Source organism: Pundamilia nyererei, unplaced genomic scaffold, assembly GCF_000239375.1.
Source record: "Pundamilia nyererei isolate P.nyererei 1_Seehausen unplaced genomic scaffold, PunNye1.0 scaffold00264, whole genome shotgun sequence".
In the NCBI taxonomy this organism is placed as follows: Eukaryota; Metazoa; Chordata; class Actinopteri; order Cichliformes; family Cichlidae; genus Pundamilia; species Pundamilia nyererei.
In genome coordinates this window covers 48,548-61,569 of record NW_005187665.1, presented here as the reverse complement: position 1 = coordinate 61,569, position 13,022 = coordinate 48,548, and the positions used below count along the sequence as shown (strand labels likewise).

At 40.1% G+C, this 13,022-nt stretch overlaps 1 protein-coding gene across 1 annotated transcript; it reads right to left on the bottom strand.

The window, feature by feature from the left end:
- Nucleotides 1-254: 254 nt before the first annotated feature.
- On the bottom strand, nucleotides 255-11,948 carry pdgfbb (platelet-derived growth factor beta polypeptide b). Its single transcript, XM_005750149.1, has 8 exons — nucleotides 11,179-11,948; nucleotides 5,951-6,047; nucleotides 5,113-5,169; nucleotides 3,933-4,126; nucleotides 3,631-3,819; nucleotides 2,636-3,437; nucleotides 1,996-2,155; nucleotides 255-1,894 (listed from the first exon to the last, which is right to left on the bottom strand). Exons 1-7 carry the CDS (start codon nucleotides 11,242-11,244, stop codon nucleotides 2,013-2,015), a joined length of 1,548 nt encoding a protein of 515 aa, XP_005750206.1. The 5' UTR covers nucleotides 11,245-11,948; the 3' UTR covers nucleotides 255-1,894; nucleotides 1,996-2,012.
- Between the last annotated feature and the right edge of the window lie 1,074 nt (nucleotides 11,949-13,022).

The window sequence follows — 13,022 nt, the reverse complement described above, 5'->3', positions numbered from 1 at the left end:
AACCTGTGCCAAAAACATTCAGGCTATGCATATTGCTAGCCAAGCTATTGCTAACTGATAACCAGCCAACTGTCTGACCAGTCTCCAGGCTCCAAAGGGCCTAAATGGTGATGGCCATAAAATGAAAGGTCAAAGTGACATTATAGCAAGTAGTCTATGGTTTAGTAATTTTTAGTAATTTCATGTGCTGATATGCTAAAGTAAGATGCTAAACATGATGAAAAGAAATAGTACCCACTTAGTATTTGGAGGAAACACGATCATTTAAGCATGTAGCACTGGGCTTAACTGCCTTGAATTAATGAAAGGGAATAAAAACACATACAAAGAAGTTTCAAGCACATTAGCTTCTTATACCCATATGAAAATAGCATTATGTGGCAAAGTTATCACAAACATTCTCTTTTTTTCACCAGATCAGGTAAGAAAACACTTTTTTTTAAAAAAGTAACAGTTGTCAGATGGTATAAGGAACATACATACAAGCCTTTTTTCAATAACTTAAAATGTTCTGACTCTAAATTATCAGACACAAAATAGCATCAGTGTGTTTCTACATGCTGTTATTAAGGGAAACAGAAAGGTCATAAAAACAACAACATTTGTAAAGTTTATCTTAGTTTTCTTGTTTTAATAGCTAACCCTTGAGTTACTGCTTTTCACTCTTTTAGTTGCCTGTAAATGAAATCAAATATAATGTGTTGTAGGCTCTCTACAGAAATATACTCTGGGGTTAGGACTTTAAAATGAATGTGACTGCTTGCACCAAAACATATCTGGTGGGGGAGAGACATTTCTGTATGAAAGGAAAAAAACTCAAATAAAGAATATAGATGTGAGCAGAAACACATACTGAACCACACAGGCATACAAAACAAACATGCACGCACTATTTGACACTGAAGCTGAACAGGATACTGGGGTAAACTGACAGGATTAGTTTTTTTATGTTCTGTCCCTTTGTTTAAACCTCACAGTTATTATGACACAATGAATCTTTTTTTTCGGACTCTATCTCAGCCACATGTTGTTTGCAGTATTTTTTATAGAGAGTAGTAACAGTAGCAACAAATAAATAAGAAACACAGCACACAGTCAGGTCACAAGCCAATTCTTGTTTCACCCGTGACAATACTTTGAGACAAGGAAACCTCATTAATGCAAAACTATATTTTTTCTATACCCATATAAGTGTAATTCCAGTGTTTGCAATGAGTTACATAAAATTAAATACGGTTTGAGAGAGACCATCATTTTTAATGAGCTAATAATTGATATCACACATGGAAATTCTTCTGCTCCTGCAGTGTGTTGACGATATAATAATCTCTGTTATTATATTATCCAATTAGAAAAACAGCTAAGTTAGGCTTTTTTTGGTTAATTTTTACACCAGATATACTCCTTATTCTAATCTGACTGTGGTTATCAAACAATCCAGGCTTTCAGCAACAAACTCCTTATACACTTGGTTCTGTCAACATTTAAGTGCAGTTTCTGTCTGCTGATATCAAGACAAGGTTCCAAGGAAACTTTTGAAATTGCACTATTTTATACAGTTCTACAGCAATGCAGTTTCATATCCCCACAGGCACAGTGCTTGCACACAGTTCATCAGTCTTTGGGTGCCACTTGTTGCTTCATACCATCAACTGTCAAAGAAGCAAGCATTCTCTGGAGAAGGACCACCTTTTCTTTACACTCCATTTTCTTGTTTCCCCCTCCTCTGTTACTCCCAGTAAAGGTAGAGGTTCACCAGACAGTCATTAGTAGTGTTACTGAGATCTCACAGGACGAGCAGGTTACTGACAAATGAATAAATACTTGTACAAAGGGAGTCCATTTGGGTCTTCTCTGGGTTATCCACAAAATGCACCATGTTCTCTTTGTGTCCCTGTGGTAGAAATACAGGAAGATGGGATTACAATAAGAAACATAAAGCAGAATTATAATTGTTTTTTGTTTTGTTTTGTTTTATATATTCTATGAACTAACCTGGGTTTCTTTTAGTTCTACATCAGCATTGCTCTCATGGCTGCTTTACTAATCCGTCTGCGATTCTTCCTCATCCTTTTTGTTTTTTGTGGTCGAGTTGGGAGTCTGGGGGCCGTAGGAGCCGATGGCTTTTTTGTGGTAGTTGTCGATGTTGTTGTCTCTGTAAGATTTACAAAGAGTGTAAGAGAAAATTACAAAAGCTGTGCATAACATTGGCTTGAACAGGCTTCAGTCGAACTCAGCAGATCAGCTGATGTCAGTGCCAGCTCACTTTGATTGTTTACTCAGTTGCTGGCAATCTGTAGGCTGCTTTGCAACCCAACTTCATCCGAGCTTTTCCTTTACATGCTGTGTCTTACTTAAAAAGCAATCAGCCTTTTGCTTTAAATGTATGCACAGGGAGGGGGCCTCATGCTTTCCACATGTGTGCATGAACTATGGGACAGTCCCACAACTGAACCATAACATAAATATGAATTACTGCAAATGGAAATATCTTTTTTGACTGAAGTGGTCCTGACTCTATATACAATCTTGTGATAAAATATACTCTTAAGTAATTTAAACACACTGTTTTAGTTAATTGAACAATTTACTTAATTCTGCACTGATTAAAAAAACGTTTAATAATCTCTGTTACCTGGTTTCTGAGTTGTTTGGTGACTGGGATGATGTTTACCATGTAGGTGCCGACTGACTGTCTCCTTTTCTTTCTGCCTTTCTTCCTCTCCTCGCTTCATCTGCTGCTGTCTCAGTATTTCCTTTTCTTCATCCAACTTTTTATGGAGAAGCAGAAGCTCTTTTCTCTCCTCCTCCAGTTTGGCTTCCGCAATCTGTAATATCCTCTCCTCCTCTGGAGTCTCGTTTTCTCTTTGTCGCGCCAGCTCACGGGGTTCCGGGTTCGGTTCTTTGGTAGGTCGGAACCTGCCCCTAACTGTGTCAGTGACGGTTTCCTCGGTAGGGCTGAAATTTGTTTCAGGAGTAACATGCTGAGAGAATCCACTTGTGTGAATCTTTGGGTATTTGCCTTTGTCTTCTTGCCACAATGGGCTGTGTGTTTGTGTCTCTTTGTTCTCCTCGTTAACTTTGATGTGCAACCCGTTCCCACCTTCTACCAACTTGTTCTTCACCTTAGTTCCAGCTGTATCCACTGAGGAGGCAGTTTTGTTGGCATCTGAGACCACGCCATCCTTCCTCTCCACATTCTCAGTTTCTTTAGCCTCAACAAGCTTGCTGATGTTATGAGCCCAGTGTGGAGCAAAGAGAACGGCTTCTCCAGAACGAGAAGTGCCCTCCCCAGCAAGACTGTATCCTTCTCCGGGCTGAGTGAAGGTGTCTCCTCTGGGGCTCCATTGCTGCTTCAGGAGATCCTCCAGGTGGGCCCTCTGGTTCTGTTTGAGCTCATCCAACTGATGAAGCTCATCCTTGGAATGCACCTTAACCTTGTCAGAAAAAAAGAAACAAAAGTCATTTTACTTTTATTTTATCTACAGCTATACATGCACTGCAGTGCACAGGCTACAACACAGTCATGCTTGGAAATAAAAATTCTATTGCTTTGCACTGTTATGACAAAGAGGCAAAAGTAAGTGTTAATTCTGAAAAATAATGATAGTAAGCAGAGTTTTGGTCCACCTGTTCGTGTGCATGACCTTGGCTATGCGTCTGGTTTCGATGCAGGTAGCCGTGCTGCCTGCGAGAGGATTTCTTCTTGTGTGGTGGAGGACGAGGAGCAGTCTGACATCTGCACTCCACGTGATCCACAACTGACACCACTGCTTTAGCATAAGTGGGTTTCTTGTTGATGTACTCGACCTTCATAACCTACGGAGTTTGAGAATAAGATGGGAGGAACAGGAAACAATTCTGAGAACAGCACTAACGGATGTGCGTGTGTATACATGTATGTGTATATAGCTCTGTGTGATGTTATTTACCTGCAAGTATCTTTTGTGTGTGACAACAGGAACACACTGCAAGCTTTTAGTGTTGCAGCAGCCAGAGCAGCGCTGCACCTCAACACAGGGTGGCCATAGCAGGAAGTTAGCATTGCTCCGGTCCAACATTGCCCTTGTGACCTCAACCACTTCTGTTCGAACTTTACACAGAGCCTGCTGGGCCGGCTGGGCATCTGAGCCATGAGACACAAGTGAACATGAGTATTAGGGCAGAAGTGGTGTTAAATTAGTATATCAAACATCCATCCAGCACTAAATTCATTTTTTCTTTTTTTCCAGCTTGCTCATTCATCCACTTTAATAAGACTACCTTGTTTTCATGTCTGTTTATGCGATAGTAAAACACAAGCTCCTGTCTGATCACCTGTCAGTACTGAGTATTAGCACTTCAGCAGCTTGTAGACCTGAAGCACGAAGCTTCAAAGAAGAAAATATGCTAGAGCTTCTTCTCATCAAAAGGCAAAGATTAGCATAGGCCCATTAGTGTCTCTCAGCCAACCAGACGGTTAGTGATTAATGACAAGTAATTCAGATATCTGCTTTATCATAATAATGAAAAAAAAAACACTTAATGGGAAGGGTTTTAACCGTATCATTGAAACCATACTTGTCACATTAATCACTTCACAGGAAACTTGACTGAACACTCAAGGAAGGGACTCCTCTACTAATGAGGATTGAGTACTGTTACATTCATGAGGAAAATCTGCATGGCGGCACTAAAACCTTCTATTCATCTTGTATGAATATGAACAGAGTAACATTTATCCACACTAGGAAGAATTTCTGTGAAGATCTGAAGAGCCACATACAGATAATAAGTCTTTTTGTTATAACCTCTTGAGAACTGAGGAGAAAATTATCTACCAGTGTAACTTTTTTGTGATTTTCTGCCTCTTTGGAGCTAAAGAAAACACCCAAACACGTGAGGCGTGATTGAAGAGGCCAAGATGTCCTCTATTAAGCACATTAGGACTTAGTAGGGTAGCTCAAATAAGTCAAAAGATAAAGACCAAAAGCAAATATCAATTACAGAGGCTGGGTTTCAGGCATTCACAATACATTCACATCTCAAATACAAAAAAATATCTTCTAAAATATATTGATGGGAATAAAAAGGAAGTTTGGCTGAAGTTTTGTGGGGGGGTTAAGGGCTCACCAAGGCTCCTTGGTAGCCTGTGACCTCCATTGGCTGCAGAAGTCTCGTCTTCCTCATCTGAAACAGAAACAAAAAACAGCATTTGACTTATGTCCCAGACAAATCATGAGCATTTCATTTTTTTTGCATGGGGCGTCATATATATAATCCAAGGGCTTTTAGCGCCCTCTGTATGTGGAGAGATAAAACACGAGCTTGTGTCAAAAGAGCGGGGAGGAGGATGGGGGCATAGCCGATGTCACATTTGAGTCACAAAATAAGAGACCCAGTCCGAGGGCAACCAGTTGTTACACTTTTATAAATCTAATAAATCTTCTGTGTGTTTCTGTCGTCATGTACACTGATGTATGTTTTATTACAGGTGTGGTTCCTTATTTCAAATAGTGTAAAAAAAAATGCAATAATTACCACTTATTACTGTATTTCTGTTGTAATAGGAAATATGTGTTTTTTTCTTAATTGCGCAACATTTTGTTCTTTATTTTGAAAGTGCAACATAACCTCAGCTTTCTCAAACCAACTTTAATCTGTGCTAATGTGTTAAGAAAACCACTTCTCATTGTGACAACAACAATGTAAGAGTAGCATTTTTTTTACTTTAATGTCAATACATGTTTAGGAAAGAGCTACAGATATTTTAAAAAGGGCTTTGGGTTGCACTGGATGACTGGGGTTTGTGAACAGAATAAAAAATGTTTTAGGGGAGCTTAATCTGGTTGTGTGAAAATGGTATTCAATTTACGACGTCACTAAGACTGGAGTAAAATTGCAGACAGCAACTTGGACTCTGGCTTCAAAGCATGTATCAGTAATAATATTAGAAAGCTCTGGTCTTTACCTACGGAGTCAGAGAACAGCAGCATCTGAAGGTCCTCTATTGAGGAGATGGGGCTGTTTCTAACCAGCTCCACCAGGGCTGCAGGCAGAGCGTCCTCCTGAAACACAGATATATAAGAGACCTTAAGATGCACTGTTCTGGATAGTTTGTGAGATTTAAAAAAAAAACACAGAAGAAGGCGACATTGAGACATATCATCACCGGCACACCTGGCTACTGATGAGATTTTTCCACATCTGTAACATCTGATCTGGGGAAACGGTTGCCAAAGTTACCAAAGCAAAAATCCAAACACCAGATTGAGAACATGGATGTGCTATCACTCAAAATCTACAGTTATGTGAAACAGAGATCATTATGCACAATAAATTTAAAATACAGCTGAACCTTTGACCCCTACAATGAGGGCCATCTGGTTACTCTGTTTAGCTGCTTGCACGCTGGCATGGTTTGAGAGACACATATTAGCACAGTTCTCAGTGATTGCCTTCATCCTATGATAAAACATCATACATTTCAGGGTGCCCACTTTCCCCACCCATCACAGTCACCGAATGATTTGATATTTATGAAGACATCCTTGGAAATTCGCAGTCTCCAATTTGCAGCTCACTTGAACACCTAGAATTTAGAGCAACATGTTATATGGGGTTTCCTCCCCCATCACCAAAACACCAAATGAGGGGAAAATGGTCTTTGATCCCTGCAGTAGACGTAGAACCACTGAAGTTGTTTGGTGGCACACATAGTCGCTCCTATGTGATTAAACTGATGCATGTATAAACTGTATTCATGTATAAAATCTCAAAAACATTGACTGGGCTTTTAAACACTTCTCTGCTACATTATTACTCTTGCTGTGTACTCATAGAAAGGTAATTCACCACACAGTTCAATGTTATGACCATGACACAGAAACAGGAATATGGAGCTGTTTTCTAGGAAAACGGTGGATCTGGGCAAATATTTCTATAGTATTAAACCATAAAACCAAAAACAGTCCCACATTGTGAGTCCATGAATTTAACCCCTCTATTCATTAATGGGTAAGAGACAGCTAAGGAGGGGGGGGAGAATTAACCAAAGCGGACACACAATGGTCACTAAGAGCACGGTGAATGACTATTGGCGTTGTGTCTTCTCATCTGCTAACATTTAGGGGTCAAAGGAGCAAGGAAGGAGTCAGGAAGTGGGGGAAGGAGTGATACAGAGAGGATGAAAAAAAGGAGGAATAATAGATGAATTAAAGCTGGGCTGAAACGGACGAGGATCAGCCGTGGGTCGAGGCACTTCCTTGCATTGATTTCAGCGCTGTAAATGTGGTTCACTTGCTTTGGAGTCTCACGCTAGAATGGAAGCGATGAAAATGACCAAAAGAGCAAATGCGTCGGGCATTAAGTGAACCATGTTCAGTTCAGTAAATGTTACACAAAGCCATCTGGAAATAAACTTTAGTTTTAATACTGATTAATTTAAGGTCTGAAGAAAATAATGAATCCCAGCGGGATGCAGGTTTTAGAAAAAGGAAACGGCCATTCATGCATGAGTATTCTCACCCTGCCCATACTGTTTGCCACTGACATTCCCCCATTGTTGCTCAGATTTTCAGACAGTCAAATAATACAGCAGGGAAATGCCTGCTGTATTACACTCGCATCTCTGCTGCGGAGCTGCCGATGCCCCTGAGGAGTCGTCATGATTATTTCCTCCTTTTGCCAATGGAGCAAAGCTGCCTGCTTGGCTAATTGTGTCTGATGTTAATTATAGGACGTGTGCTTTTGTTCACGGTGGTGCCTGCTGTCATGACAATTTGTGTCTAAGCAGGAAATATTAAATAAACATTTCAGTTCTGATAAACAAAGCAGATGTAAACAGATGCAAACTGGACTGGCAGACTATGTAAACACACTCTGATAATGATTAATGAGCACCTATGGCATGAAGGTGAATTATCAAGGTTAAGAAAAGTGTTTTTTATAGGTGCATTTCATATTTCCTGCAGGCAGAAGCATAAAAATAATAATAATATAGAGCTGAATGTCATTTTAATACCTACAGCAGCACCTTATTCATTCTGAAAAAGGATAAAAAGCTAATGTTTCTTAAAGAAAAGATTAAACTATCTCAAAATCCAGCTGTAGCTAGTCTGCAGTAGTTAGCCTGTTTGGAATAATTAGCTTCTGCTGACAAAGCATTTGTTTTTGACAGCTGCTAATCTACAACACAAAAGACCACTCCTGCCAAACTGTGTGTTATACCTGAACTATTCAGGTATGTTTTCTCCCTTTTTTCTGCTAATTATGGCAGAAAAAAAACACAAGACTTGACATACTGCAGTATTTATCACCTGAAGAAACTCCCCATCCCCTGGAGAACTCATGGACACATTGAAGAATGCCAGGTACAGGCAGCGGCTGCAGTGGGCAGAGGACGAGAGGGAACATCTAATTGTACATAATTAGAGGGTCGAGTTTGCTGCCGGCGAAGCAGCAGCAGCAGCAGCTATAGCACATGTGTGAGGTTTCACATGTAGTCCCTGAAAGTATGCTGACACATGCTCAATATGGGCATGTGCCAGAAACTGTGAGTTTAATTAATTCCACTGTCATAATTGGCATCAGCACTTGGAAAGGGGCCTGATACAATTTAGCTTAAACTAAATTCCGTTCTGGTGGTCCTTGGCTAGGTGCATATGATCATTACAGCTTTATACGTGACAACCACTTTATATACCAGCAGATTTTTTTCTGGTGAAGTTCTTTTAATAAAGACCATAATTGAACATACAGTCTCTATTATTTCCCCAGTTGCCGTGCCATAAACTTTAAAATCACACGTGGGGAATTTCCAGGTTGTATACCTTCAAAGCCTTTTGTGACTTTCTCCTTCAAAAATACTGTCAAAGTCTTCTTTTACATGTGGTGCCTGCAGAAGCAGTGGAATGGAAAGACAGCTTGACGACAGGAAAGTCAACCGTCATCTTTAAATATACATTTAAAATGTACTTTTATGTGAGGCAGTGATAATGATGGAAGATTACTTATATGTACACGAGTGGATGAAAGAAGAAAACTGAAGCAATAAAACAAATGTTTAAAGATTCAGGGGCTTTACACGATAAAGATATACTGCAGTTCAGCATTTGCAAAGCTATTGTGTTTGTAACTTATTTTCTTTTTACAGACATGTGCATAAGTTCTTTGAAAAGAGAGTCCTGACAGGAGAACGTATACCTCTCCCATATGGGCTTCTTTCATTGGCTCCCTGTTAAATCCTTCTTACCACATACAATGTCTTGAATAACCAGGCCCCATCTTGTCTTTAAGACCACATAGTACTGTATTACTCTAATACAGCACTTCACTCTCACACTGTGGGCTTAATTGTGGTTCCTAGAGTGTTTAAAAGTAAAATGGGAGGCAAAGCCTTCAGCTTTCAGGCCCCTCTTCTGTGTAACCAGCTCCCAGTTTGGATTCAAGAGACAGACACTCTCTTTATCAAAAACTTTCCCTTTTGACAAAGCACATATTTAGGGGTGGATCAGGTGACCCCGAATCCTCCCTTAGTTACGCTGCAATAGGTTTAGGCTGTCAGGGGCTTCCCAGTGATGGGCCGAGCGTTTCTTCTTCGCTCACCTTTTTAACCTAACCTCTATGTGTTTATACAGCCCTCTGCATTTAATCATTAGTTAATATTAATCTCTGGCTCTCTTCCACAGTGTGTCTTTTGTCCCGTCTTCCTCCCCTCACCCCCAATCTGTCACGGCAGATGCCCCCCCTCCCCTTATTTGGTTACACTGGAGGTTTCTTCTTGTTAAAAGGGAGTTTTTCCTTCTCATTGTCGCCAAGTGCCTGTTCACAGGTAGTTGTCTGATTGCTGGGGGTTTCTCTTTATTATAGTGGGGTCTTAAAACTTTACAATATAAAGCTCCTTGAGTAGACTATTATTATGATTTGGCGATATGCAAGTAAAACTGAATTGAAATTGAATAAGTTATTCTGGGAACAAACTATACCAGTTCTATGGCAGAAAACTAACTCAATCAGTTATGCCTTTTTTCTTGCTTTTGTAAAAACATTGTTTAAGCCTTCACTTCCCACGATTGACTTGTTAACTATTTGTGCTTTAACCCCATTGACATGACATGAATTGCCTGGGTCAGAAACACAGATGAAATCTGCATAGAAGCAGAAGACTGATAAAATCAAACTTTCATATCAGCGAAGGAAAAGTGGACAGGATTTGTTCTAAAATGAACATAATATTGTTGTCTAGGTCAAGTGAGTCTTGACCTAGATGAGACCCGTGGTTAAGTTTAGTCTTCCTGCTTGACTTCACCAGATTTTATCCATCTTTTCTGCCTTTATATATTCACTGTTGTTGGCTGATTTTCACCTGTTTCTAAAACACTGTTTTGGCATAGAACATGGTGCAAGAGAAAAGAAGGTGTTGATTAAAAAAGGAAGCAACATATAATCATAAAAACAAAAGTCACACAAAAAAGTACAGAAACAACAAATGTGGTCTCTGTAGGATGGTGTTAATGTATGTTTGAATGCACCGGCTGCCTTTCATATCTGGAACAGCAGCATCTGTAAATGCATCACTTCACCACGTGGTGAAGCATCCAGCTGTAAATGAGCCTATCATGGCAGCGCCCGTTTCCTTGCACATCACCCACAGAGGTTGACCCCTGCATGTGTCTGCCCCTGGGCATCCATTCATAACGCCAGTTAATGGGGAGGAATAACAGTTATCTTCTGTATGAAGAGAAGCAGTAAGAGAAAGACTGAGTCTGAAGTTGGAGGTTTTTTGTTTGGCTGTTTTTTTTAAAGGCGGACATGAGCTTAAAAAATAATGACACAGTTTTAACAGCATGTGCATTGTAGTTGGAGTGATATGCTTACTCAAAATTTAAAAAAAAACAGACTACAAGAGTCAGAGCCCAATGTTAGCCAGAAAATATACAGTAGGCTACCGCATATAGGCCCATTAATATATTTATATGCTTCGAGTATTATATACATATATACTACTATTCAAAAATAAATAAATAAATAAAGACTCCACAACACTGTTGTGTTTTATATCCTGCCGTAAACTTTTAGATAAACCTTGCGGCTTCACTCGTTGGTGCTACATTTGTTTTATAGTGCTCTAATTTCAGAGGGACCACTAATCCCTCTTAAGTGTCCGAAGAGGTTTCTAGAACTTTGATTTGAACTCACCTCGGCCACGCCAAACCGCAGACACACCGCTAGTAACGCGAGCAGCAGCTGTACCCACGAGCTCATCTTGCTGCCCAGCCTCGAGCCTCTTCGACGGACCGGGCATTTATGGAAGCGCGAGAGAGCCTCTCTCCTCAGCACTGCGCGCGGGGGGACAGCGGCTCGCCCTGCGAGACTGCGCGCGCGTGCGAGCGTCCGTCCACACCGCGGTCCCACAGCAGAGGTGTTCCCAAAAGATGAAGAAGAATCCGCTCAGCTTGCACCAAACCTTTTTTTTTTCCAAGTTCCTCTCGAAATATATAAAAAAAATTGAGAGCGACAGTAAGCCTCCTACTTTTAGTTCACTCTTCAAAGTCCGGTTTAGTTCACTCAGTTAAGTTCACCTTGATGCGCTGAAGTGTCCGTTTTTGGCTGAAAGCTCAGATGAAAAGAATAAGACCATTTTAGCAAAATAAATTTCCAAGCAATTAAAGTCTACACTTTAGAAAAATACTTTTTTTTTAAAATATCCAAGAGATTTAGAAAGGAAGCAAAGTCAAAATAATTCCAAGTGTGTCCCAAATTAATTTCTTTAAAAAAAAAAGCAATAAATTACAAATCCATTTGAATTTTCATTTCCCGACAGTCAAGAGTCTTTTCCTCTTTAACCGTAACGCGTCCCAAAAGTCCAGCTTAGAGGCAGAAATAACGTCGCAGGAAGATAGTTTGCGGTTCTCTTCTTCCAAGGAGTCTTATCAACAAGCAAACCGCTGTGTGGCTCGGTGCGTCTCAGCCCCTGGACCTGACTGATTACGCAGCCGTGTTGTTGGTGGTGGTGAAGGGGAGAGCAGATTTTCACGAGTGTGCGGTATCTCTGCTGCCCCCTGTCCGAAGAAAAGTCGATGCAAGCCAAATTTGTCCACTAACAGCTGCCTGGCAGCAGCCACTCTGAGAAATATTTCCTCAGCCATGAATCATTTATGCAGATATTTGTAAGGCTGGGCCATTTTTCCTCACATGAATCTTTACAACGCACCTTAAAACTTCATTAACTGTAGAAAGCAACCAAAGTAACTGAGTACATTTACTCAACAGCAGTGGTACACCACTTTAACTATTGTTTCCACAGTCCATGGTGTTTTACTATATTTAATCTAAAGCTATGTGCACACGTTCATTTTCATATTAACTTGTTTTGCGCATAATCACAATACAAAGTGTCTTGTGCATTATTATTATTATTATATAATATGAAGTGCATTATACAAAGTAAAAGTTACAGTCTGGTACTTCTAAATGGATGCATTAATAAGCTATTAATGTCCCACTAATGTCATGTGTGAGGAAAATATGAAGCCCTTGCTGTAATACTGCCCATCACTGTTCCTATTGCTATTTTTCTAAGAAATGTGTGATTTTTCAAAATGAGCCATCAGCAAATACCTGTAATTATCCCCCCAAATTTTGCTTTTGGGCCTAGCAAAATATTATTATCATACGGACAGGTTCTGATCAGCTGTGTTCAGTTGGTTTATTGCATATCTTGACTGCTGTGTCTTAACAAACCTTGTAGTTGTAAGCTTCTTTCTATTGAATTTCGTCACATGAGCACCCTGTGAGGTCTAACTACTGTCGCACCTGTGTTAAAATTTTGTGTATAAGCTGGTATATTTCTCTCAGCTGTCCAGTTCAGTTCAGTTTTGGCAGGTTTTTTTTCTTGTCTGCTGGGTGTATCAGCATCTGATAGTTTCAAGGCTGGCATATTGTGTACATATGCGCATGCACTGCAACCCCCCTTCAACTTCAAGGCCCTTCCCACAGCTCTGATGGTAGAGATTATCATCAGAAGGTAGGCCCTGCCCACA

Coding starts and splice junctions, on each gene's coding strand:
- pdgfbb (XM_005750149.1), bottom strand. CDS start 11,244: ATGAGCTCGTGGGTACAGCTGCTGCTCGCGTTACTAGCGGTGTGTCTG. Junction 6,048..11,178: donor TGCGGTTTGGCGTGGCCGAG/GTGAGTTCAAAT, acceptor TCTGTGTTTCAG/GAGGACGCTCTGCCTGCAGC. Junction 3,438..3,630: donor AAGGTCATGCACACGAACAG/GTGGACCAAAAC, acceptor TTTTCTGACAAG/GTTAAGGTGCATTCCAAGGA.